Below are 23,840 nucleotides of genomic sequence, written 5' to 3' on the forward strand. Positions count from 1 at the left end.
TGGGACCTCACAAGTAGTTGAAGGCACACTTGTCTTCTTCTGGCAGTTGCTGCCTCCCGGCTCATCTCCAGTTTTCTTGACAAGGGAGTGATGCTCATGGTCGTCATTGTTCACAACCGACAAACAACAATTACATTAAAACACTATTATGAAGCAGCGAGGACTATTTTCTCTTTCACAGGAAGAAGTGATGGATGATATGAAACTGGAAGCTACAGAGCCCCCAAAGTCTGAAAATATGTTGGGTGGCTCATGCTTTTATGGTTCTGACACTACATGTCATCTTCCAGTTAACTTGTAAAAAAAAGAAAGAAGAAAAAAGAAAAACCAGTAAAAAGGTCTGTCTCCCTACTCAACAGTGCTGGTGGTTCCAAAACAGAGAAAGCTGGAAGCATTACGCCTTCTTTTGCTCTGCAGCTAAACTGATAGCCAGAAGGTCTATGGAGTAAATACATATACAGCATGTAAATTAATGATTTTCAGCAGGACGTTGATAAAAAGACCTATCAGATAAACACATAAGTGTAGTAAGTTTAATAGTGTTACCTTAGTTGTTTATGTGGTTTTTTGGCACTTTAAACTATAAATTTAAACAAAACAAGTTTAACACATAATACGTTTAACAGTTCCTGATTTGGTTATGGCAGGTTTATTCCATTCAACCTCTTGTGCTTATGTTGCTATAATTACCTGCGGCTGCGTTTGGCCCGGGCTCTGGCATAAAAGGCCTCATAGGATTTTGCTTTTAGTTCTAGTGCTTTGGTAGCAAACTCCTCAGCGAGGCCAAAATCCTGAAAGGAAAAAAAGAAACTCATGAACTCAATTCAATTCAAGATTGTGGATAGAAGATTGTGAGAGATTCATTTCAAAATAAAATGAAAAACACAACCGTCGTGGTATTAAACTAAAACATGTCATGGGGTAGAAGGAAATCAAGGGTCATATTAAGACCATGAATATCATGTTGTGATCCATTTTTCTCCAATGTGGTACTGTGTGTGCGTGTGTTTGTGTGCGTGCGTGTAGGAGAGAGACAGATACAAATAGACTCACATTCATCTTGCGGCGGCACCGTGACAGGTTGAGCAGCACACACACTCTCAGCTGTCTGAATGTCTTCAGCTCATCTCCTGGAAACTTCTGGAGCGCCGACTGGTAGGAGTGAGCAGCTTCCCTCACTTTACCTTGCTACAAATTCACACACGCACACACACACACACACACACACACACACGTACTTGCAATATCAAATAAATGTGCGTGTCTGGTTTGTGATTAAATTTGCATGTGCTTGCGTTTTTTACCTTGTACAGTTTATCTCCCTCTTGGATCAATTTACTGAGCAGGACCATTAAGATGTCTGGTTTAGAGGTTGCCATGGCCCAGGTCGCCGGTCCTACACACACACACACACACACACACACACACACACACACACACACACACACACACACACACACACACACACACACACACAAACACACTGTAATACTAGCAAGTACCTTACATATGTTTTATTACCTCAGCCAAGAAGGTTACTGTATGTGTTCACTCCTGTCTGTTTGTACCTTTTGGCTAGCAGTATTTTTCGAAAACACAATTCAATTACATTTGGTGGAGAGGAACAAGTGAGACAGAAACAATGTTTACACCACTCTCCCAATGTCATCTAATTTTACAGGACTTTTTTGGCATTTTTGGAAATACATTTACTTGCTTTCTTGCTGAGGGTTAGATGAGAAGAACAATACCACTCATGTCCATAAGGTTAATATGAACCTACCACCCGCAGCCAGTTAGCATAACTAGACTGCTAGCCTGGCTCTGTCCAAAGCTAACGAAATATTAATTAACGTGTTACATCTACTAAAAGTCCTGCAGACGTGGCATATACAAACTTATGAAATGCTAAAGTACTTTGCCTTGATGTGGAACTATAGCAACACGACAGTTAAAATTTTTGCACAACTCATGCTTGTATGAGGCCCTAATATTCCCGCACAGGATACAGGTAGAGTACTCTGCGTAAATCAAGACCTGGATCAGCCAATCGGCATAACTGCCTGATATCATGGAAATTTACATTTTCTATACACTTCTTGTGATTAAAACAACAGCATTATGTTCCGTATGCATATGTTCTCTGAGTGCTGAGGGTGCAAGATATTACAAATACCATAGGCTTTTTAGCCATGCTAGCGACCTATGGATGGTCAGTCAGTCCACCACTTTGGTCCAGATTGAAATGAGACAACTACCGGATGGACTGCCATGAAATCTGGTACAGACATTCATTGTCCTCGAAAGATGGATCCCAACGACTCGATGATCCCCTGGCTTTTTATCTAGGGCCACTGGCGGGTCAAAGTTTTCATTTGTCTGAAACTTTGGTTTATGGCCAAAATTTATGAAATTCCCATCAGCTGTACTTTGTGTTTAGTGCTGGTAAGCATATATTAGCATGCTAACACACTAAGCTAAGATGGTCATAAACAAAACCATGTGACTCATAGGGATAGCAATACTGAGTCATGTTTCTACCTATCTTGGCTCCCTTTTTGAGCAGAGCGATGACTGCTGAAGTGTTTCTGCAGCCGACTGCTCGGTCCAGAGGACGCATCCCGCTGCAATCGACATGTTCCACCGACGCGCCATGTTCCACCAGGTATCGCACCTATCACAGAAAAAGACACAAACAGGTCTAGCTTAGAATATGGAAATGAGCATATTAACTTTGTCCCGTGTGGACTCTGCAGGACAGGCAAAGCAGGGACAGACACACTATTTCTAAGATATGGCAAATACAACGACAACTGCATCTGTTTTACACACCACTTCTGGGTCACCGCGAAAGGCAGCCAGATCCAGAGGTGTCCGTCCACTGCGGTCAGCGTGAGTTGTGGCTGCACCTCTCTCCACCAGCTCTCTGACCAACAGGAGCTGGCCTTTCAGACATGCCCAGCTCAGTGCCGTTAACCCCTCCCTGTCGGTCTGGTCCAGAGAGGCTCCTGGAACCAAAGACAGACAAAGAGATTCTTCTCAGTGTACTTTACACTCAAAGATAATATTATAATATAATATAATATAAAGAAGAATATTTAGATCATGATCAGGTCTCAAATAATATCTCGCATGAAAAAATTAAGGCTAAAAGAGAGCATATTAAAATGCTCAAATGGTAAATTCACCATGATGCCCATTTCCACAGTGCTGACTCCATCCGTACAACGCAGTCATGTGTTACTCACCATTCTGCTGCTCAGAGTTTCTCCTTTTAACGAAAATGTTAAAAAACTGTTTACATTCACTAATGGTTTCTACTCGCTTCTACTTTGCTGTTAAGCTACTGTTTATTATTATTTATTACTTATTTTGAGAATGTACACAGAGCGAGGTGCGGACCAGTGTGAGCCTCAATGCAAGTCCATTCAAACTTAAAAATGTCGCACAACTGTTCTTGAGTCCACCTGTGATACTTTGTTCACCGAATGCTTTTGGCAAACGTGCCGTCATCAGGGTGATGTCTGGGGTGGCTTCCAATTTCCTTAAGTACAGTTCGTTGTTCTGTCGTGTGATAAATCACCACAAATATCAAGTATACAAAACAACATTATCATCATCTTTTTTTTTATACTGTTTTCAAAACACCACTATGCTTAGTTGATACAAGAGAAAAAAAAATTAAATAATCATCAACACAGAATAAATAACAACCATCTTTTCAAAATATTTTACCGCAAATACAGTCTTTCATTTTAACCCACTGATGTGTAAAAAGGTTGAATATCCACTTTTCAATACAACTCAACAAATTCTATGTTCTGTGTTCTTTTAAGCTTTATTTTCCAAACTAATTCACATTGTACTCAAATCTTTTCCATCTCCCGATATTTACGGATGACCCTAAATAACAATCTGCGGGTGACACATCAATCCATTTCTTTAGTTTCCAATATTCCTCAAAAAAATCCTCTACTTTGAGAACAAATGTAATCCAGTTGGGACGAGACTGGATAATTAATTTCAAAGAAATGTGCTACAACAAAAAGAGGGATTTTTTCATTTCGAAAGGCTTTTAATGTGAAATAATGTGCGGGAAGTGTTTCACTGATAGTAGTTTAACAACAGTCAAAAAAAAAAAATAGCAGAGTAGAAGCAAATCTAAAATAAATAATCTGTGAATGTCTGCAGTATTTCTGTCAGAGGAGAGAAACTCAGAGCAGCGGTGAGTGTGACAAGACATGATAGTGAATTTAACAGGACAGGCAAACACGGAGGACGTGTTGAGGTTCCATTAACAGCAAACCAGAATTGGAAAAGATCTAAAATATCATGAAATATACTGGGGAAGGAAATAGAAATAAAGACTCAGAAAAAATAGATAAAAACAAAGGCCAGTCTCTAATAATAGACTGTTTTAAATAAAGGCCCACTTTTCGCTAAAGTTGAGGTCAATTGAGGCCACAATTTGAGAAAATATAGTGACATTTTATTTACTCTACTGAATTTAAAAAAATTTGCATTTTGCACAGTAAATTTTGTAGCTTTTGTTTTCTGGGATGAAATATAAAATGGATTCATGGTTTCATTCTGCTGTTGTTGTTGTTGTTGTTACTGTATGTTAAGGTGGGCTACCATGGTTCAGCAGCAGCTGGGCGGTGGGCATATGTCCCTCCGAGGCTGCCGTCATTAGAGCTGTTCGACCCTGCTGGTCGACCATGTTCACCTCCAGCCCCTGATCCAGCAATAACTCCACCACCTGACCAAGAGACACAGACGGAGACAGACACTCAGCATTTCTACAGCGGGAATCAGAATAAATGCGTTTACTCTGTGTGTGTGTGTGTGTGAGTGTTGTACCCTACCTGCCAGTGGCCCCGTCTCACAGCGCTGAAGAGCGGAGCCACACCTCGCCTGTTGCCTTGCTCAACAGCAGCCCCCTGGTCTAACAACAGCCTGCATACAGACAGCCTACCACTTCCTGCTGCCGCTGTCAGAGCTGACACAGAGACAGAGACAGAGACGGGTGGAAATATCAAGACGTGTGTTTATATCAGCTTCAGTCAGCAATTAAGTACCATTCACAACCTGATGGTTATCAGTGAACAAGTTGACATACCACTGTTCATTTTCTTTATTTGCACAGGCTAAAATCAAACAAATGACATTAAAATGACAGTGAAGATAACTATGTGTGTGTGTGGAGGGGGGGGCAACTTCAACCATTCACACGGTTAAAAGTGTATATTGTATGTTAGGACATGAAAAAAAAGCAACGAGATTGGATAATGAAACAGAGATGTAAGTTTTTTCAACATATGTTCTGTAGGAGAGTCAGCACAGCGGCGCAGTGGTTAGCACTGTCGCCTCACAGCAGAAAGGTTCTGGGTTTGAACCTGCCGGCCAGAAGGGGCCTTTCTGTTTGCATGTCTCCCCGTGCGTACGCGGGTTTCCTCCGGCTTCCTCCCACGGTCCAGAGACATGCAGGTTAACTGGCAACTGTACATTGCCCGTAGGTGTGAATGTGAGCGTGACTGCTTGTTTGTCTCTATACATCGGCTCTGTGATGGACTGGTGACCTCTCCAGGGCGCACCCCGCCTCTCTCTCGGCTCCAGCCAAATTAGAGGTTCATAAATGAGGCCCCCTATATCTGACCGGAAATTGACCTCCGCTGTAACATCTTTGGGAAGATGAAGATTAAATGAGAAATTTTAGAAATCATTTTAATTTTTGTTTTCATTTATTCATTTTATCCTCATTTTATAATTATTTTTCTGTGACCAATATTCCCTTCATTGTCTTTTGATGGTTTTGAGACATGTACAGTGCTGTGCAAATGTTTTAGGCACGTTAGATGTTTAGATTCTCATCCATCATGCAACACCATCAGGGAGGCGTGTGATCGTCCCAGATTCATTCTGCGGCTACCAACTGCCTCTGTTAACTCTGGGTTTTCTTATCCTGCTACGAGTTATCAATCGCAAGTGACATGAGTGAAGTGACGTCAGAGCCATGAGTGAAGTTTTTCATATGAAATGAGATACAACAGTGATACCTGTGGAAAATATCTGGTTATAGTCACAGCAAAAAGTGATATTCAATGAGGCCAAATGGAGAAACAATTACTAGAACAGAATAAGAAGCTGTAGAAACACTCAAACTAATTTCCAAATATCAAATTAAGGCTCAGGCTGAATAAATAAATAAGTGTAGGAATTATTATACACCGTATATTGTTAGTATGGAGTGAGTATTTTTTCTGTCGGATGATGAACAAACTATTATGAATATGTGATGTCTATAAAAAAGGTCAAACTAATGCGCTACTGTTTCCGCTGCCATAGCAGAGAGGAGAGGACGAGTAATTAACGCTTGGTGAGGTCAATCTAACCGACATGTTCCATTTATAATCATGGGAACTAATTTGCAGCGAGTGGATTATTTTTCTTGGAACAGACAACAGAGGGTTTAGCTTTTATTTCCAACTTTCATCACAGTCGCCTCGTGTCATCCGGAGCTGTACTGATGGAAGACGAGTGTAGAAGCACTGACACTGCTGGGAATCCTGTCGGGAGTCAGAGAATCCTTGCAGCTCTAATCGTCTTGATGTATTTAGTGCCCTGAACTCTGCCTCCGTTTGTTAGAAAGCTGTGTTTTAAAACCTGAGTGGTCACATTTCCACCACAGCCCGGCAAAGTGAGTCTACTGTTTGATAAGAATATCTACTGCTCTTTATTATTAGTCACTTTATTGTTAAGTTAGGACTCGTGTCCATGTCTTGATCACGTGGGAATGATCACTCTGTTTTTCCAGTGAGCTGATGGGTCAGTAATTGGGCTGGTGGCAGGTTTTGATCTGATCCTCTGAAGTTCAGCTGCTCCGGAGCAGGTTTGAGGTGCAGCATAGGTTACCATGGTGATCTAACCACTGGTAAAAGTAAGACGGCTTTGTGATACCAGAAAACCTGATTTAAGCCCACAGAGAGCTGGATAACCCGCTAATCTCACTTGTGGTACAGGCCCCTGGTAAACTGAGGTTTTTGGTTTTTACTGTAGTAGACAGTTCCCTCCACTAGAGGTCAGCGAGTAGTGCTAATGCAGCCCGAATGACAAAGGTGAGTGAGAGAACCTGCATGATGTAAACGACCTTTTACCCTGAAGTCATTTAGCTTATCATGTCACGTAAACTGCACATAACATGTAACAGAACATACTGACTAACTTCGGCTTTGATTCAGTTGGCTTTGGCTTTTATTAGTATTAGCAGTACTACAGTATTAGTACTGATGAGGTGTCTTATCTTAACACTGTTGTAGTGTAGGATTGTGGCAGTATTGTGTAGTATTATTAGTGATAGTGTATTATCACCGGTAGTAGTATTGTAATAATAGCAGCATTACAGCATCGAAGTATCGTCGGTTTCGGTTTTTACAGATTCCAAGAAATCTGCAAATTTTTAAAGGAATCAGTGGTGTTTCTTTCATGAGGACACTTTTCGTCTTAGTGAACACTCAGTAGTGTTCATGGGGACACTACTGATAAAATCAGTAGTATTAGTGCAGTATTAGAAATAGTCCTGAGGAATTAAAATACCTGCAGTGGTAAAGTATTTGTAGTAATCACTGTTACAGTAGTAATCATGCAGTATGAGTATTTGTTGTGTAGTTGCATTAGACAGTTTTTGTAGTACCTGTCTCTCCCCAGAGACTGTCAAAAGTGTTGATCTCAGGTCTCTCCTCCTCTTCCTCGTCTTCCTCTGGAAGATCCAGTAGGTATGACACGATCTACACACACACACACACACACACACACACACACACACACACACACACACGACACAGTAAAAAATGTTACAAACACATTGTAAATATATTTTCATGATTCAGTTACACACATTATTGTAAAGGCGTGTGAGTGTGTGAGTGTGTGTAGTGTGTGTAGTTGACCTCTGTGTGGCCATTGCTGGCTGCTGCAATCAGAGCCTGCTGCAGTGCCTGGCTCTTGCTCGCCCCCCTCTGACTACAGCAGGAAGTGCAGCTCCAGTCTGCACGCTTCAACAGGAAGTGCAGCACCTTGAGGTGGCCTCGCTGAGCCGCGTGCACCAGCACACACTGACCTGAGCTGTCCACATGACCCACCTGAGCACACAGGGAGACAGAGACTTAGAAGCAGCGTCCTGTGCACCTGGAACACTGCAAAGCACACAGGCAATGGTAAACAGTATAAACAGTGTTTCCTGCCATGGTGCCGCTTCCACTTTAGGCTAATCTCAACACACAAACACAGAGACAGACAAAGTTAGTCAAAATTGAGTTAAAACCTGAATCTGACTTTTTGCCATCTGTTTTACCGTATAAAAAATATTATGCCACAGAAATCAGCTTTTTCCATGAGCTGTAACCACAAAACAAAGTTAAAAACCCAACAACAATAACAGTGGAGCTACAATCTAGAGAACGCTAGCTGATCAGAGTGCCACAGCTAGCCTTAGCTAGAGCTAAAGCTGAATTTACTTATTGGTTTAACCAGCAGCGACAGTGTGGCTGGTATTGGCTTCACCTTGTCTGTCTGTGGACAGATGTTGTCACTGTGACAGCAACACAACTGTACAAGATACAGTCACCAAACTGTACAGGTGTGCAGTTGAGTTCAAAATGAAGGCTGACATTTTGAGCTCAACTACACACCTGTAATGTAGTAATGACTACTGAGTACTCATGTAATGATGTAGTAGTGACTAACGAGTACTCATGTAATGATGTAGTAATGACTACTGAGTACTCATGTAATGATGTAGTAGTGACTAACGAGTACTCATGTAATGATGTAGTAGTGACTAACGAGTACTCATGTAATGATGTAGTAATGACTACTGAGTACTCATGAGATAATGTAGTAGTGACTACCGAGTACTCTTGTAATGATGTAGTAATGACTAACGAGTACTCATGTAATGATGTAGTAATGACTACTGAGTATTCATGAGATAATGTAGTAGTGACTACCGAGTACTCTTGTAATGATGTAGTAATGACTATAAGTACTCATGTAATAATGTAGTAGTGACTAACGAGTACTCATGTAATGATGTAGTAATGACTACTGAGTACTCATGTAATGATGTAGTAATGACTACTGAGTACTCATGAGATAATGTAGTAGTGACTACCGAGTACTCTTGTAATTATGTAGTAATGACTACCGAGTACTCATGTAATGATGTAATGACTACCGAGTACTCATGTAATGATGTAGTAATGACTACTGAGTACTCATGAGATAATGTAGTAGTGACTACCGAGTACTCTTGTAATTATGTAGTAATGACTACCGAGTACTCATGTAATGATGTAGTAATGACTACTGAGTACTCATGAGATAATGTAGTAGTGACTACCGAGTACTCTTGTAATGATGTAGTAATGACTACTGAGTACTCATGAGATAATGTAGTAGTGACTACCGAGTACTCTTGTAATTATGTAGTAATGACTACTGAGTACTCATGTAATGATGAAACAACTTGAGGCAGTAACTTAAGTAATCGTGATGGAGAGATACTCTTGCTAAAGCTAACTAGCTTAGCAGATCGCAGTAACTGCCATCTCAGCTTTTGACTCTAGAGGATTTTGGTTAAATTTCCTTTAAATCTAAAACTCAAATGTATTAAACTGTAAATGAATTCCATTCCAATATAAATGTTAATAGTTACTTTTGATTTTTTTAAAAACAAAAATCAATGTAATAAGAAATAAAATAAAGGTATTGCAACCTTTCTAGCTGTTGTGCACAGTTTGTGCAGTTTGCTAGACAGCCTGAAAAACGTCTACTGCTCTCCGCCTCTGTAGAGCAGATTTGTTCTTTACTAGGAAAGTTTCTAGAATTCTGATTAAAGCACTGTAATTCCCATTTAATGTGTATTTAATACTGTATGGGATATTCAATATAATCCTTTTGGCTTTCAATTGCCTACCCATACCAAATTCAATGAGCCTGAAAATGACCATTTAGTAAACCTCTGTAGGACGACATTCATGCTATTAAAAATAAAAGAGTTTAGGTCCTGGTATGGATCAAACAAACTAGTTTGTACAATGCAGAAGTGATTACAGCTGTTCCAAACAGCCACACCTGTGAAAAGGAGGTTTCAGGGGAGGTAGTAGCGTAGTAGCGAGTCACTCTCGCCTCAAAGGCTGCTGCATCGGTTTACAAACACAGAAAGTGATGGACTAGTGCTTGTCAGAATGAGGTTTGCGGAAAGTCGGAGAACTTATCAGAGGCACTCTCCTAATTTTGAGCTGAAAAGTTGTGGGGAGAGAGGGGCTAAGGCTCTGTTCGACCCCCCGACAAGCATTTTGGCTGAATCGTACTAACCACTTAAGAAGCCCGTTCAAGCATCCGTTTAAAGTAAAAATAAAGGGGAAGTGGCGTCTGCTGCGCTCTACCACAGTGTCGTTCTGAATGTCACCACTGGGTGACACCAAAGCACATCTACACGTAGTGGATTTAAGTTCTGAGAGACAGAAAATGCAGCAGGCCCACAGGCGGAGGCTACCTTGGCTCTGTGCTGACTCAGCATGATGACGATGTCTAGATGTCCAGCTGCAGCAGCGAATCCCAGTGCAGTCAAACCGTCGTGCGACCGAGCATCCACCTAGAAACACATCACAGAAGCCTCAAGTTTGGTTGCAGTAAATTGACACAACCCATCACAATGTGTCCTCAAAGTCAGGTACTGAAAATATTGAATTATCACATTAGTTCTATGATACCACAAAGCTCAAAAACCTCCGCAAAACTACTATTTTTTACCTGAGCTCCGTGGTCGAGCAGCAGCGCCACAGCATCATTGTGGCCCAGGTGGGAGTGGACACACAGCAGGGGGGCGTTGTTAAGGACATCACTATGGCAATCCACATCAGCCCCACTCATTATCAGCAACCTGCTCACCTGGACAGGTAGAGAAGCCAGTTACAGCCCGCCTGCGCATGCGTCTGTGTGCGTGTGTGCGCAGTACGTTACCTTGATGTTAGGGGTGTAGAGGTTGCGCAGAGACGAGAGAGCAGGGCTCAGGTTCTCCGTGCTGTAGGACAGCCACAGCCCCTGCATAACTGAGGAGGAAACCCCAAGCTTCTTACTCAGACCCTGGAGATAGAATAGGTGCCACAGAAACAAACAGGTGGACGCGTGGATAATACTGAGCCACTTACAAACTTCAGACTATTTTCAAGGTGGTGCACTGACCAGTCTGCCATTTTCCTGAGCTTAAAATTCTCTCTGCCAATGATGCAAAGGAACTAGTGCTGTACTTAAGAACAAGTTTGAAGTACTTCGAGTATTTCAGTTTTATCCTACTTTATGCTTCTACTTCACCACATTTCAGACAAGTATACTGTACTTTCACTGCACGACATTTGTCTGACAGTTGTAGTTAGTTTCTACATTGGGATTTTACATAAAAAAACATATGGTAAGCTCATAAAATACAGCATTGTTAAAAGGGTTTGGGCCCGTGACCCATTACAAGAAAGCAATGTCTGGTGTGGACCCCTCGTCACATTTCAGACTTCTACGAGTTAGCCCTTCAAAGATGGGAAAAGAAAAATCCAAAAAATGAATCCAAATTTGTGGAGCAGAACTTTGTGACATGAATCATCTCACGACCCCTCAGATTTATCTAGTGATTCTTTGGAGGGACCCGACCCCTAGATTGGAAACCACTGGACTAACCTACCTAACTGTATGTAAAGTAATTCAAACTAGTTCCACCTCGAGCAGCTACACCAGTAAAATGTAAAATGATATCAGTCACAGGGGACATTTTGCTGATAATGCTTCTGTACTTTCACTTGAGTGGGATTTTGACTGAAGGACTTCTCCTTGTAATTGAGTGTTTGAGTACTTTACTGAAGCAAAGCATCTGAGCACCTCTTTCACCACTGCCCTTCGCTCGTCTGAGAGATGCAGAGGTTCTTAGATGCTGCGCTGAGAACAGACGTCTAAGAACCACGTCTGTTTGTGGCGTCACTCTGCTGTCAACTGGTGGTTGTGTCATCAAGAGCAAATGTAATAGTTGCAACAAGGCATTACCTAAGCATAATGCTTAAAATTTAAATAAACTACAAACGCAAACACAGTACAAACGCTACTGAAACGTATCAATCGCAACATGATATTACCAGTTACGACATGAGATACAGTAGAATTATGACAGAAGCAGCGTTAAGACTGATGAGACCATATAAACGGCTTCACCAAACACTGTTTTTCGTTTTTCATTTACTTGTATTGTTATTGTACTGATGAACTGTTGGAAAGCCCATCTGCACATCATCTGCCTCTGGCTGCAAATTTTAGGTGTCGCGTGCTCAGGTCGCTCTGCTCCACAGCATCCAGACACCCGTGTGATTTCCTGGAGTAGCGTCCCTCCACTTGTCGAGGGTGTTCCCCGAGATGCCGACACAGTCCTTGCACCAAAGACCTGCCACTTTGTGTTGGTTGTTGCGCTTGTGCGGTTTAGATAGGGCCTTTTGTGTGTGTGTGAGCTAACCTTGTAGATGTGAGCCTTCAGGATGTGATGTCCCAGCTCCAGTGTCTGCTGTCGATTCAATTTCCCTTCCTGTCTGCAGAGCCAGAAGGCCAGGAGAGTGTGACCACTCCTGACAACAAACACGTAGATGGACAGACAGAGAAACGGACAGCTCGGTGAAAAAAAATCTCTCTTTCTCTCTCTCTTTTTCATTCTCTTTTTCCTGTTGCTTCTCAGTGTACCTGGGGTCACAGAGGAACCTGTCGTCCTGCCCCTCCTCCCTCCAAACCAGCCACTCCCTGAAGGAGGCGTGGTTCAGCATCCAGCTGCCGTCGCTCCGCCTCAGCAGAAAAGGGGAGAGCTGCTCCAGCCGCTGTGCAAACTCGGCCCAGTGCAGCGTTCCTCCAGTCAGAGCGCCCGCATTCACCGCCTCAAACAGCTGACGGAGAACAGGGGAGGAGCCGTCACATTTCAAGCTTGTTGTTTCATTTTCAGTGGCAGCTCTGTGAGGCTGTACTTGAGCTAAATGGTAACATGCCGACACGCTTACGGTCACGATGCTAACATGATGCTTTGCGGGTGTAAGAGATTAGCATATTAGCATGCTAACACTTACTAATTAGCACAAAACACTAAGTACAGCTGAAGTTGATGGAAACGTCATAGGTTTTTCAGGTATTTGGTCATAAGCAAACTGGACAGAAAAAGAAAATTCTGACCTACTGACAGCACTAGATGAAAAGGGAAGGTATGTACAATTCATTCTGAGGGGGACATGAGTTCATAAACGCATGCGCACAAGACACAGTGCTGGCGCGTACCTGGTGGTCGGTCAGTGGGTGCAGCGATGCCGCCGTAACGTTGAGCAGTGGCAGAACTCTCTGAAAGGATGACTGGGTGGGAAACCGCATGTTGAGCTGCAGCAGGTAGACCTCTGCTAGACTCACAGGAACCACCTTCGCACACACAGACACAAAGTTAACGTCTTCTCCCGTATATCCAGCCGAATATGTCTAGCTAATCAAACAAATAATTCAGTGACCATACTGGTACATAACTAAATGACTAACTACACATCTAAATGAGTGGTAAGTTATCATTTCTTGTTGAAATTAATTAATAACTAATTAAGAAACCTCAACGGACAGTTTAACTGCCTTAGATGCTTAAACTGCTTTTCTCATGCTACAGCTAACGTGCAAACACAGTTTTATACATATACATTTTGCCCTGATTAGTGTTTGCACCTGCAATTTTCAGAGTAAGCTAGCACACTTCTTCTGGTTTATTACTAACACAATGAATACCAAAGTAAGTAACATAACCAAAAGAATAATAAAGGAGATAAGTAATTATCTATTAAAACCTACCAACGTCATTTTACCTTCACCCCTCCCTATCCGCGTTTCCCCCTTCCTTCCCCACCTCTTACTCACCTTGAAGCTGGAGCTCTTAAGGACCAGGTACCCTCCCTCTATCAGGTCCAGGGTCAGCTTCAGGTAGAGGTATGAGCCTCTGCTCAGGCTCTTCAGGTGGCTAATCAATTTGGTGAGCGCCGTGTTGTCAGGTCGACCATTGCTCAGCGACACGTTGCTCTGGATCTCACCACTGCCGTGGATACGCTGCATCAGGTAACCCTGAGGAAAAAGAGACAGGCGTATGGATGAACCGATCCATATGTAATATGGATAGAGAGACAGACAAACAGGCAGTCTGTGTGCATGTTACCTGCAGGTCCTGGTCTATGGCGTTGTTCTCCTCTATCTTGTCTAGAGAGATGCGGTGAAAAGGTAGAGAACGAGTGGTGTCCTGATTGAACAAATACACAGAAACAATTTTGTTGTTTTGTTTGTTCAGAACAAGTTTTGTCAGTAAAGCCACTTCCAATTTGTGTTTTGTTGGCTGTGGTCCGGCATCACCCTGAAGACAGATGTTATTTCAGGCCGGTGGATATTCACACCCTTCGCTCTGCTCTAACTGGCCATTCCCTTAGCCCTGCCCCCTTGGTCGCTTTTGCTACACCTGCCAAGCTTTCTACACTTGCACAGCACAAACAGTAATGCAGTTTACAGTGAACATACTGGCAGATTTACCGTCAAAATAGTTGTTTAAACAATCCAGACAGAGGTAGAAAAAAAACATTTCTTTTCTCAAGCCGGCGACGCTCAATATTGTGAGTTGAGATAACAGCTGTCACTGACAGATGTTATCAGCTGTAGCTGTAGATAGCTTGTTACGTTGGATGAAAAAGCTGTGCCTGGCTGACTTTTTAAAGTTCCAGCTGATTTATTTTGAAATGAAAACCCGAGGGATTAAATATGCACTTGATGCTTGACTAGGGTCCTAGCATACGATAGGAAAAATGCACAGTCAGACTATTACTTTGTTCCATCATAACTCTGTTTGGCTGTTTAGCATACCTACTTGTTCTTATTTTCAATACAACAATATGTTTTCACTTGTTGTGAGAAAGGCTCTCAGGATGAGGTCGAACCGATACGTTTGACACGTACGCCGTCTTGGGTAGTGTTGGCCTGGGTGGCTGGAGCGTAAACTTTTCCTAATCCAATAAAGAGCAACAGATATTATCCTTCCAGCACTATACTGAACAAACTTGGAGTTAATATCTCTTCAAACTCATAACAAAACATTTTGTAACAACAGAGAAGCAAATGTGGTGAGCTTATGCTATAAATATCCTAATAATACCTATTTCTGGAGAGAGATCTCAATACTTATCTTTACTGCCCTCTCTTAACTCACAGAACTGAGGGAATCTGTGGTCTTGTTTCTGGATTGTAATACTGGAAACTCTTCATTAGATGACCACATCAGACTTCCATGCCTTCTTGGAAGGTTACACATCCATAAATCCTGATTAATTTACTTCATGCCAAATAGCAGACTGTCTTTGTTTGAGCTTAAAAATATCTTTCCTTATCTATCTAATTCTTTTAAAACTAGAATCACCTCACGGTGGTTTTATGCACAACCACCAACCAGTGAAGATGCAGTTTACATCCATGTCTGTCCAGACTCATATAATATACGTAGTGAAAACTTTGAAGGAATTTAACAAAAGGTATTAGGTGTGTTTTGTCATAATTAACGTATTAATTCTTGAGTCGGTGATTATGGATGCTGCTGGGTTGAACGTAAAAACATAGATTTCATTGAAAATTTGACAGTTTTAGCAGCTCTGATACATGCATAATTTACATACATAACATCCAAGGGCTGATTAAAAAGTCCCAAGTTGTGCTTCCTGAAGTCTGACTTGCTTGTGTTTGTGTGTAGAGGGGATGTGTGTATACCTGCTGACTGGTCCTGACAGTGGTAATGACCTTCAGCCAGGAAGGAAATTTCTGGATGTTTCGGGACAGGAAGGAAGTCAGTGTGTCGCCGTAGTCTGGCCGGTGGAATTCTGCTTCGTTTAACCCGTCAATCAGTATAATAAGCCCCGCCCTTTCCAGATGCAACTTCCTCTCTGGAGACAACAATATGGACCATCGCAGATTAAATACCGTCCCTGGCTCAACAGAACGGAAGCAGGCAGAATACAGTAGAATCAGTATGTACCTCTGTAGAGAGCGTCCAGCGGTTCCAGTATTCCTCTCTGGAGGGCAGAGCTCGGATCCTGGATGCAGGAGCGCAGACTGAGCGTGCTCTGCAGCTGTGGCGACTGGTGTAGCAGCTCCCGATAGGCCAGCAGTTGAGGGGCACCACTTAGCATCGCCGCCATGTTGTGGACGAACTCCGGAACCAGACAGGTGTGACAGTTATCAGCCTGACAGAAATGATATGAGACTACCTGCAACGACAGACAGGGAGAACTGTTTGAATGATATGTGGATTTCATTGTGGAATTCTACACAGCCTTTTACATCGATCGGCCACTGAACCCACTCTCATGTATGTGTAGTGAATGTGTACTTGGAGGCAGCAGAGAGTTAGCTTAGCTTAGCATAAAGACTGGAAACAGGGAGACAAACAAAATCAGCCAACTAGCCCCTCTAAAGCTCCCTGAGTACCATGTTAAATCTTCTTTGTTGAATCCATACCTTCACTTGCAAAGTGACCATTAATTAGAACTGTCAGATAAACGCAATGGAGAAAAAAGTCCAATCTTCTCTTCTGAAAATGTGCTGCATCAAGCATCAAGTAGCATAAACTGTAAACACTAAAGTAAAGCACAATCACTTAAGTCACTTGAGTAAATGTGCTTTGTCACGTTCCACGACTGCTTTCTAGAAATCCACTGTGTGATACAGTAGATCTACATTAATTAACGTGGGGATACTACCTGTCCTGCAAGCTTCCTCAGCGCCTCCTCCTGTCTCCTCTTGAGCTCTGGAGTTCCTGGACAGCTTCCTCCTCCTCCTTCATCTCCTCTTCCTCCTCCTCTTCCCAGGGAATCGTTGGAGAAAGAAACAGGTGCCACATCTGGATTGAGGGTGTGGGGAGGAAAAATCTCAGAACTTTTCTTCATTTTAAATGTGTGTAAAGATGTAAACAAATAGACCATCTCTCTCTTTCTCTGTGGCTGCTGTTTTTCTGGAAGTTGGCTCTGCCATGTGGCTGGTTGTTGATTTTATTGGCTTCTGCGTGATGACTCAGCACTTTCTTACGGAGTAAATAAGGTCGTCTTCGTGGTTGGAATGACTCACTGGGGGTCCTCTGGCAAGCATGTGATATGGGCTCCTGCCAAAAATCTACTAGGTCCCCTCTAAGTGCCTACTGAGTACAGGACATACGGGATAATATAAAGCAAACAATGAAAAAAAAATCTAAAACAACATTGGGCCTTTTTGTCCTTCTGGACATATCATATTCTTGCAGATTTGCCAACATTTCAATTTTTTGTGATCTTTGACAAACTGTCCATTAGACAGGACAGGTACGGTATCACCATAAACTAGGGGTGTAATGGAAAGCTACTATCTGTATCTTTATCTCTATTTGTTTTTGCCACACAAACATCTGTGTTCAGATTTATAAAGGAAGTGGGAGGGACCTACACACAGTTAAACCCTCCAGACTGCTTAATTTTCTGTTGTTTTATAAGCTGCCAAAAAAATATATAAAAGAACATTTTAACCATGTACATACATTTATCAAATAATAAAGCCTGATTTATATTTGATTAAGAACGTTAAAAAAGAAAAAAGGAAGTCTAAACTATGTGCAAATAAAATATGTGCTAATAGAACAGGACAATTTAATGGGTAAAATACAATTGCATTTGGCCATACTGCATGAGTTTTATTTGAAAACTGGAGGTTGTGTGGGAGGATGTCCAGTGTTTGTAAAATTGTAAAAAAATTGAGAAAAATATTAACAGAAATGGTCCATGCTGCATGATTTTGAAAATATGAGGTTGTGTAAATTTTGGGAGGAGGTTCAGATCAAAGTAAAGTTGGTTTTAAGTGTAAATGAAAAAAAAAAAACCATTAACAAAAATCCCATAAACTGTTTTGGTCTTTTTCCGTGCACTTTTGAGACGGTTCCTAACTTGAGTTAATCATTTTTCCACACACTCTCAAGTCATGTAAAGTCTTTCAATATCAGATCATGAGGTATAAATAAAACCTGTGAAACATCAGTCAGGCTTTATCCTGCAATGCCTCTATAAATACGGGGAAAAGTTATTTCAGGATGAAGCTCACTACAAGTCTAAATATTGAAAACAGATGTTTAGTGAAATAAACACAGACAGGAATTTTCCACGTTTTAATCCTGAATAATTTTTTACTACTAACATTCTGTAGATAACTTGTCCGGTATAATACTGTGCTGTTTTTTCTCTCCTTTCGACTCTGCCTATCTCTGCTTACGCTTGGGAATGGTCTCGCTTCCGGCAGCAGTTGGCCACATTCGGTTTCCGTGACAACTGAGCGCCACCAGACGGGCGATGATGGCCGTTTTGCCGAAGCCCATGTTGCCGACGATGACCACACCCTGACTGGTTGATGGGTCATCCCTGCAGAGACAGGCATCCACTTCCTGAAAGAGCCACTCCCTGCCGCTGAACAGCCAATTAGATGAGAGACCGGGGACCTCAAAGTGGAGGGGCTTCAGGTTGAGAGAGGGAATGAAGCGAACTGCAGGGAAAGAGGGGATGGGCGAAGTATTGTAACGCTGGTTGTTAATATAACAGAGCGTACTTGTGAGCGTTTGAGAGTATGTGTTTGTTCACCTCTGTGGTCCTGTTGACTACGACTCCCAGAACTCTGTCTGGGCATTCTGAGGGACGTCCTTGAAGGGATGTGTCTCTGCTGCTCATCCAGATAGGCTAGGTCTTCAAGGTGGGCAGAACTAGTGGCTACAGAGAGAGAATCCAAAAGAAAGTCCTGTTGAGCAAATCTTGAAGGTTTTCCCATGAGTTTAAAATTCTTGCTTCCCTGAAATATATCTTTTCCTGGTTTCTCATCACATATGAAATTTGATTTTAACCACAGAAATTCAGAAAATGTATTATATAATGGTGTTTATTTCACTTGTCTACTTCCATAGTCATTAATCTATGTGGCAGTAGAACAATTCGTTTTAAAAGTTACACTGTCTTTGAGGTGGAAAAAACACGCTGCCAATCGTCTGATCTCCTGAAAATAAAACTGTCCTGACGACTCTGATGGAAGACCGGCCCCTGAGGACGGTTGCCACGTTACAAAAAATTTCACTGTATAAACTTGGAATCTGCGTGCAACAGCTTACATACACCGACCAGCCACAACATTAAAACCAGTTGCAGGCTTTAGTGGTTTGGCTTAATGGTGTATTTTTACCAGGACAGGGGAACAGGTTAGAAATCCTGGGAAATCTCAAGTCTCAGCACTGAACCTTAGTCTTCCATGGGCATGAAACCGAATCATCCGTGCAAAAGATGAACAACTGCCTTAGAAAATACCTGGTTATTTGATCAAAAAGCCAAACGAACAACAGTGAGTACATTAGAAATGTCAAAAGAGAAGTTATCTACGACTTCCACGGTGCATTTGGGTATGAATCATCCAATCAAAGTTGTTAAAAAACTCTGCTCCCTGTGCTGCTAATGGTGAGTGGAAGCTAAATTGTGTGCCGGACAATTTCCTGACTGGGAGCAATGGCTTCCTGTTGTTTCCGCTGCTTGCCTGGCAACCTCACAGTGACTAAAAATTTTCCTAAATGGTGCATAACTGTACAACTTGTGAATTCAGTGGTGTTTTGTGTCTGATCTTAGTGCTCAACAGTATCCAGGGGTTCGACTACAACACATACATCCAAGAAAACAAGGTAATGAGAATAGGAATACAACCACAAACAAAACCCAGGATTCGAAAACACTGAAAGAAAGAAAGGTCATGCAGATTTATGGTTGAGAGTTAATTTGTAAAGAAAATAAAACGTAAACTTCCTTTTCTTAGCTATCATTTTTCTAGGATATTGTCGGAGGATCGCCGTGTCTGGCTTCCACTACAGCTGTTATAAAGCTGATTTGAAAACAAACATTAGCGCTGATAAATAGAAACGGAAACTTTGAGTTGTCTCGACTCTGGACAAAAAAGACAGAAACCTACCAAAGGTGTGATCCAGTCAAACCATCTACAATCCGCCCCTGCGTCCAGGCTCAGTGCTACGCTAGGCTAACCACGTCCTGACTCCAGTACTTAACACACAGACATCAGATTGGTATCAATCTTCTTATCTCACTCTTGGAAAGAAAAACAAATAAGGGTGTTTCCAAAGTGCTGAATTATTCCTTTAAGTTTAGGGTGAATATATAAAATAAACTGATAACTGACATCTATTCTCATTTGTTTCACGAAGAACAAACTATTATGTTATAGCAGTTAAACGTGGTGTAAAGCTGTCTGTGTTGCTAAAGCAAAAAGTCAGGAAAATTACAGATGCCTGATGGGGTTCATCGTCATCAAAATGCATAGTATTTCTAACTGGGAGCTAATGAAAGTGGCATAAATTGAATTTCTTTGACCACTTGGGGACAAAGAAACATAGTTTGTGTTATATCGCGTTTGATGACAGTAATTTCTCTGTGATAAGCTAATATCCTCCTTTAAACCTGCAATAGCCTTTTCCACTTTGGTGGCAGCAGAAACAAGCTGTGAACACAACACTTGTATGTCATCACCATTTATGGTATGGGCATACTTTCCATTTGCAATCTTAATCTCACGGAGTCTAAAAGGATTTAATATTCTTAAAGTTGCCTCATGTTATCCTGAACTGCAGTGGTGGAAAAAGAATGTAAAAGCTGACAACCCGACTCAACACTCTTGTTAGGAATGAAGATAAAGTGAAAACTGAGTGCAGTTAGTATGTAACTACTGTGTAACTGCCGTTCATTATGCTGCACTATATGTGCCTCTGTCTGTTAGAGGTCCTGTTTCAAACCCAGAGTGGACACATACTCATCATGGAAGCCATCACAAAGGCTTTTTATGCTGACTGTCACTAGTGAGCTCACTATGGTTGAGAAAGAGTGATGCGGTTCTTTCCTAACAGGAAAAAGTGTGTGGGAGCGCACTGCGGGACTGGAAAAAAGCTTGATTCACATACACACACACACGCACACACACACACTTCCAAACACATCATCCATTTGTCATTTTACCAGCAACTGAATTTGGGCGGGGCATGAGGTAGAGAGGTATGGAGTGGGTGGAGCCCGAAGAGTAGGCAGCGCCATGGCTTCGGTCTGGGTGGAGTTTGTTGAGGCTGTAAGTGGAGGCGGCCATGTTGTCGTCCACCCTGTACAGAAAGCCATCATTCGTGTTTCCCGTTGCTGCCATACAGGAAGAGGAGGTGGAGGCCACCACCGGCCGGCCCCCCTGCTGCCAGAGGTTGAGGCTGCTCCCATGGCAGCCATCGCCAGGGTATTTGGTGCTGTTGTCATGCTCCGCTGCCGACTCTGCAGAATAGCTGGTCAACGTGGCTGAATGAAAGAGTGAGGAGAAGACAGAAAAAGTTAATAATTTCGCAGCGTAAGGATTTCCTTTTGAAAAAAGAGAAGTATATCTATAGTGGCTCACCTATGATACCGCTGTCTCTGCTTTCCAGTGTTGAGGTGGGGGAGGTGACAGAGGCCTGGTTGGAGGATGCATGCTTGTTGTTGTTGTTGCCTTCTCCTCCAGCAGGAGGCTGCAGTGTGGAGCAGGGGGAGGTGCTGCTACTGGCCAGACTGGAGGAAGGAGAGATCCTCTGTGGGAGAGACAACGGCTTGTATCCTTACTTTCTTATGTGTATGAAAATAAATAAGATGAAAATGACACATTAAAGGAACATTAAAAGTAAGAGACAACAAATGAAAGAGATATTTAAAAAGGAATCCAATTGACATTAAAAAAATATTCGTGGGAGTGAGGTAAAATATAGAAAGAGTTTCAAGGTCTGAGCCAGTTAATTTTAAGCATATTAAAACAACATCCAATCCAACATTTGGAGGTTACTGTTAAGTTATATTTTATGGCGCTGGGTAAGGGACAAAATTAAGACTACCGAGAAGTCGGTGGAGGCTATACCCTTGCCAAAACCAGCTGGTTAACCTGATCTGGCCAGTGATAAGCCGGCGCTCGTAACAGAGAGGCCGGCAGTATTGCTTCCTTATCGAGCTACCCACTCGCCGAGCTAGGCTATTCATTCAGCGAGCCTGGTAACTCACAGTCCTGCCTCAGTAACCTACTGGAAACTGACTCTGCTGGTCATTAGCAATGCTAGGCTATCCACTAGCATTCCAGCTGAGCCAGTTACATCCTGTTATTATGATAATGAATGAATTTCATAACAATGAGTTGAGTTCTAATATTTTTGGGGTTTTTTGTGTCATGTCTTCTCAAAGCATATAGAAATGGAATGGAAACCCAAGAGTTCGTAGAAACTCCCGGAACAATTTAAACTTTACTGTACACTTTTGCATTTTAAGGAGCCTTGACAAAGGTGTATCTCAGTTCAGACTGTCAGACTATTTAACTTCTTCTTCGGTTTACAAATAATAATGAATTTATTTTTTTTTAAAAGACACTTTATTATACTTATTTCTGATCTGCCAAATGTTGGATTCAGATTTGGGAATGTCACCCCTACATACACCCTACTACAATATGTGAAGGAGAGAGACAAAATAAACCTGAATTTGCTACAGGACACTCAACCTTTTCTGTTTAAAAGTGTCTTTGCAAGTTAGACGGCACTAAACACAACCTAGATGTCTGTCAGCATGCATCTTAGAGTGAGTTGTTTACCTGTCCATCATCCTGGGGGTGGTAAGGGGACCCTGGCTCTCCACTGATTATCTTGTCCCCCAGCAGGAAGCCCAACCTGGTAATCAGAGCATCAGCCGCCTCATCTACTGAGGGGGGAGGTCCTAACTCCTCCTCACCTGTAGAGTTACGGAGAGTGAAATAAAGGTGAAAAGAGGTCCATTACGTGTTTAATTTGTCTTAATCAACTACAATCAATAATGGTAGTTGTTTGAAAGTTTCAAAGCGCTTTATCAGTAACTTCTCCTCAATAATAGTTCAAATGAAATCTAGCTCACATTTTTGAGCCAAATGATATTTCACATAAGAAAAACAAACTTTTCAGTGCTTTCTGATGGGCCAACTATGTAAAGGCGACACTATTTCTAAAGTACCTTAAACATTTTATCGTCCTTTAAAGTTACAATATTGGCTGTATTAACCACTTGGGCTAACAGAAACAAGCTTTGCTTACACAACAAGGGCAAAAGTATCTTTTAAGGTGATATTGCAAACTCATCAAACAGTTGCTTATACATATATCCAGCAGATGAAGAGCAAAAATTGCATTCACTTGGTGTTGAGGTATTGTCCACTTGATGCTAGTCCCATATTCACTCTCTTTTTGCCTGTTTTTGCTTGTTTTTGGTCTGCACCAGCTCCTGAGGGAAATATCTGGCTCTTTAGCTGCCAAATGATCCACTGTGTTCACCAGCCGTTCTCTGACCGTGTCTGTCTGCTGTTTGCTGCTGAGCAGGTAGCATTAGGTGATCCTTTTATTTTCCATATAGCACTATCATTGGGTGAAAATATTAATTTTTCCAAAAGCTTTTGTTTATGACCAAATACCTGCAAAATGAATGACATTCCTATCAGCCTCAGCTGTATTTTGTGTTTACTACAAACAGCAAATATTAGCATACTAACACACTATACTGATGGTGAGCATGCTAAACATTATATCTGCTAAACATCAGCATGCTAGTAGTGTTTTGTTTGAAAAACTGAAGTGTAACAAAGGATTGCTTTATGTGCCGCCATGATCTCCATTTCAATAGAACATGTATTCTCAAAAC

At 41.9% G+C, this 23,840-nt stretch overlaps 1 protein-coding gene across 2 annotated transcripts in view; it reads right to left on the reverse strand.

The window, feature by feature from the left end:
• The window catches only part of tanc2a (tetratricopeptide repeat, ankyrin repeat and coiled-coil containing 2a), a 68,963-nt gene that overhangs the window by 6,491 nt on the left and 38,632 nt on the right, over positions 1-23,840 (reverse strand). For both annotated transcript variants that reach the window (XM_040119875.1, XM_040119868.1), the window contains 25 exons: positions 22,768-22,904; positions 21,559-21,727; positions 21,141-21,461; positions 18,726-18,851; positions 18,364-18,630; positions 16,833-16,972; positions 16,109-16,340; positions 15,844-16,016; positions 14,258-14,338; positions 13,966-14,166; positions 13,351-13,485; positions 12,772-12,968; positions 12,551-12,659; positions 11,023-11,145; positions 10,813-10,950; positions 10,556-10,654; positions 7,947-8,138; positions 7,691-7,784; positions 4,866-4,999; positions 4,636-4,759; positions 2,833-3,008; positions 2,542-2,674; positions 1,305-1,396; positions 1,054-1,188; positions 691-791 (listed from right to left, as the gene is read on the reverse strand). In XM_040119875.1, the coding sequence (XP_039975809.1) occupies positions 691-791; positions 1,054-1,188; positions 1,305-1,396; positions 2,542-2,674; positions 2,833-3,008; positions 4,636-4,759; positions 4,866-4,999; positions 7,691-7,784; positions 7,947-8,138; positions 10,556-10,654; positions 10,813-10,950; positions 11,023-11,145; positions 12,551-12,659; positions 12,772-12,968; positions 13,351-13,485; positions 13,966-14,166; positions 14,258-14,338; positions 15,844-16,016; positions 16,109-16,340; positions 16,833-16,972; positions 18,364-18,630; positions 18,726-18,851; positions 21,141-21,461; positions 21,559-21,727; positions 22,768-22,904 (3,829 nt within the window). The remainder of the gene's footprint in view (positions 1-690; positions 792-1,053; positions 1,189-1,304; positions 1,397-2,541; positions 2,675-2,832; positions 3,009-4,635; positions 4,760-4,865; positions 5,000-7,690; positions 7,785-7,946; positions 8,139-10,555; positions 10,655-10,812; positions 10,951-11,022; positions 11,146-12,550; positions 12,660-12,771; positions 12,969-13,350; positions 13,486-13,965; positions 14,167-14,257; positions 14,339-15,843; positions 16,017-16,108; positions 16,341-16,832; positions 16,973-18,363; positions 18,631-18,725; positions 18,852-21,140; positions 21,462-21,558; positions 21,728-22,767; positions 22,905-23,840) is intronic.

This window comes from Xiphias gladius, chromosome 3 (assembly GCF_016859285.1).
Source record: "Xiphias gladius isolate SHS-SW01 ecotype Sanya breed wild chromosome 3, ASM1685928v1, whole genome shotgun sequence".
NCBI lineage: Eukaryota > Metazoa > Chordata > Actinopteri > Istiophoriformes > Xiphiidae > Xiphias > Xiphias gladius.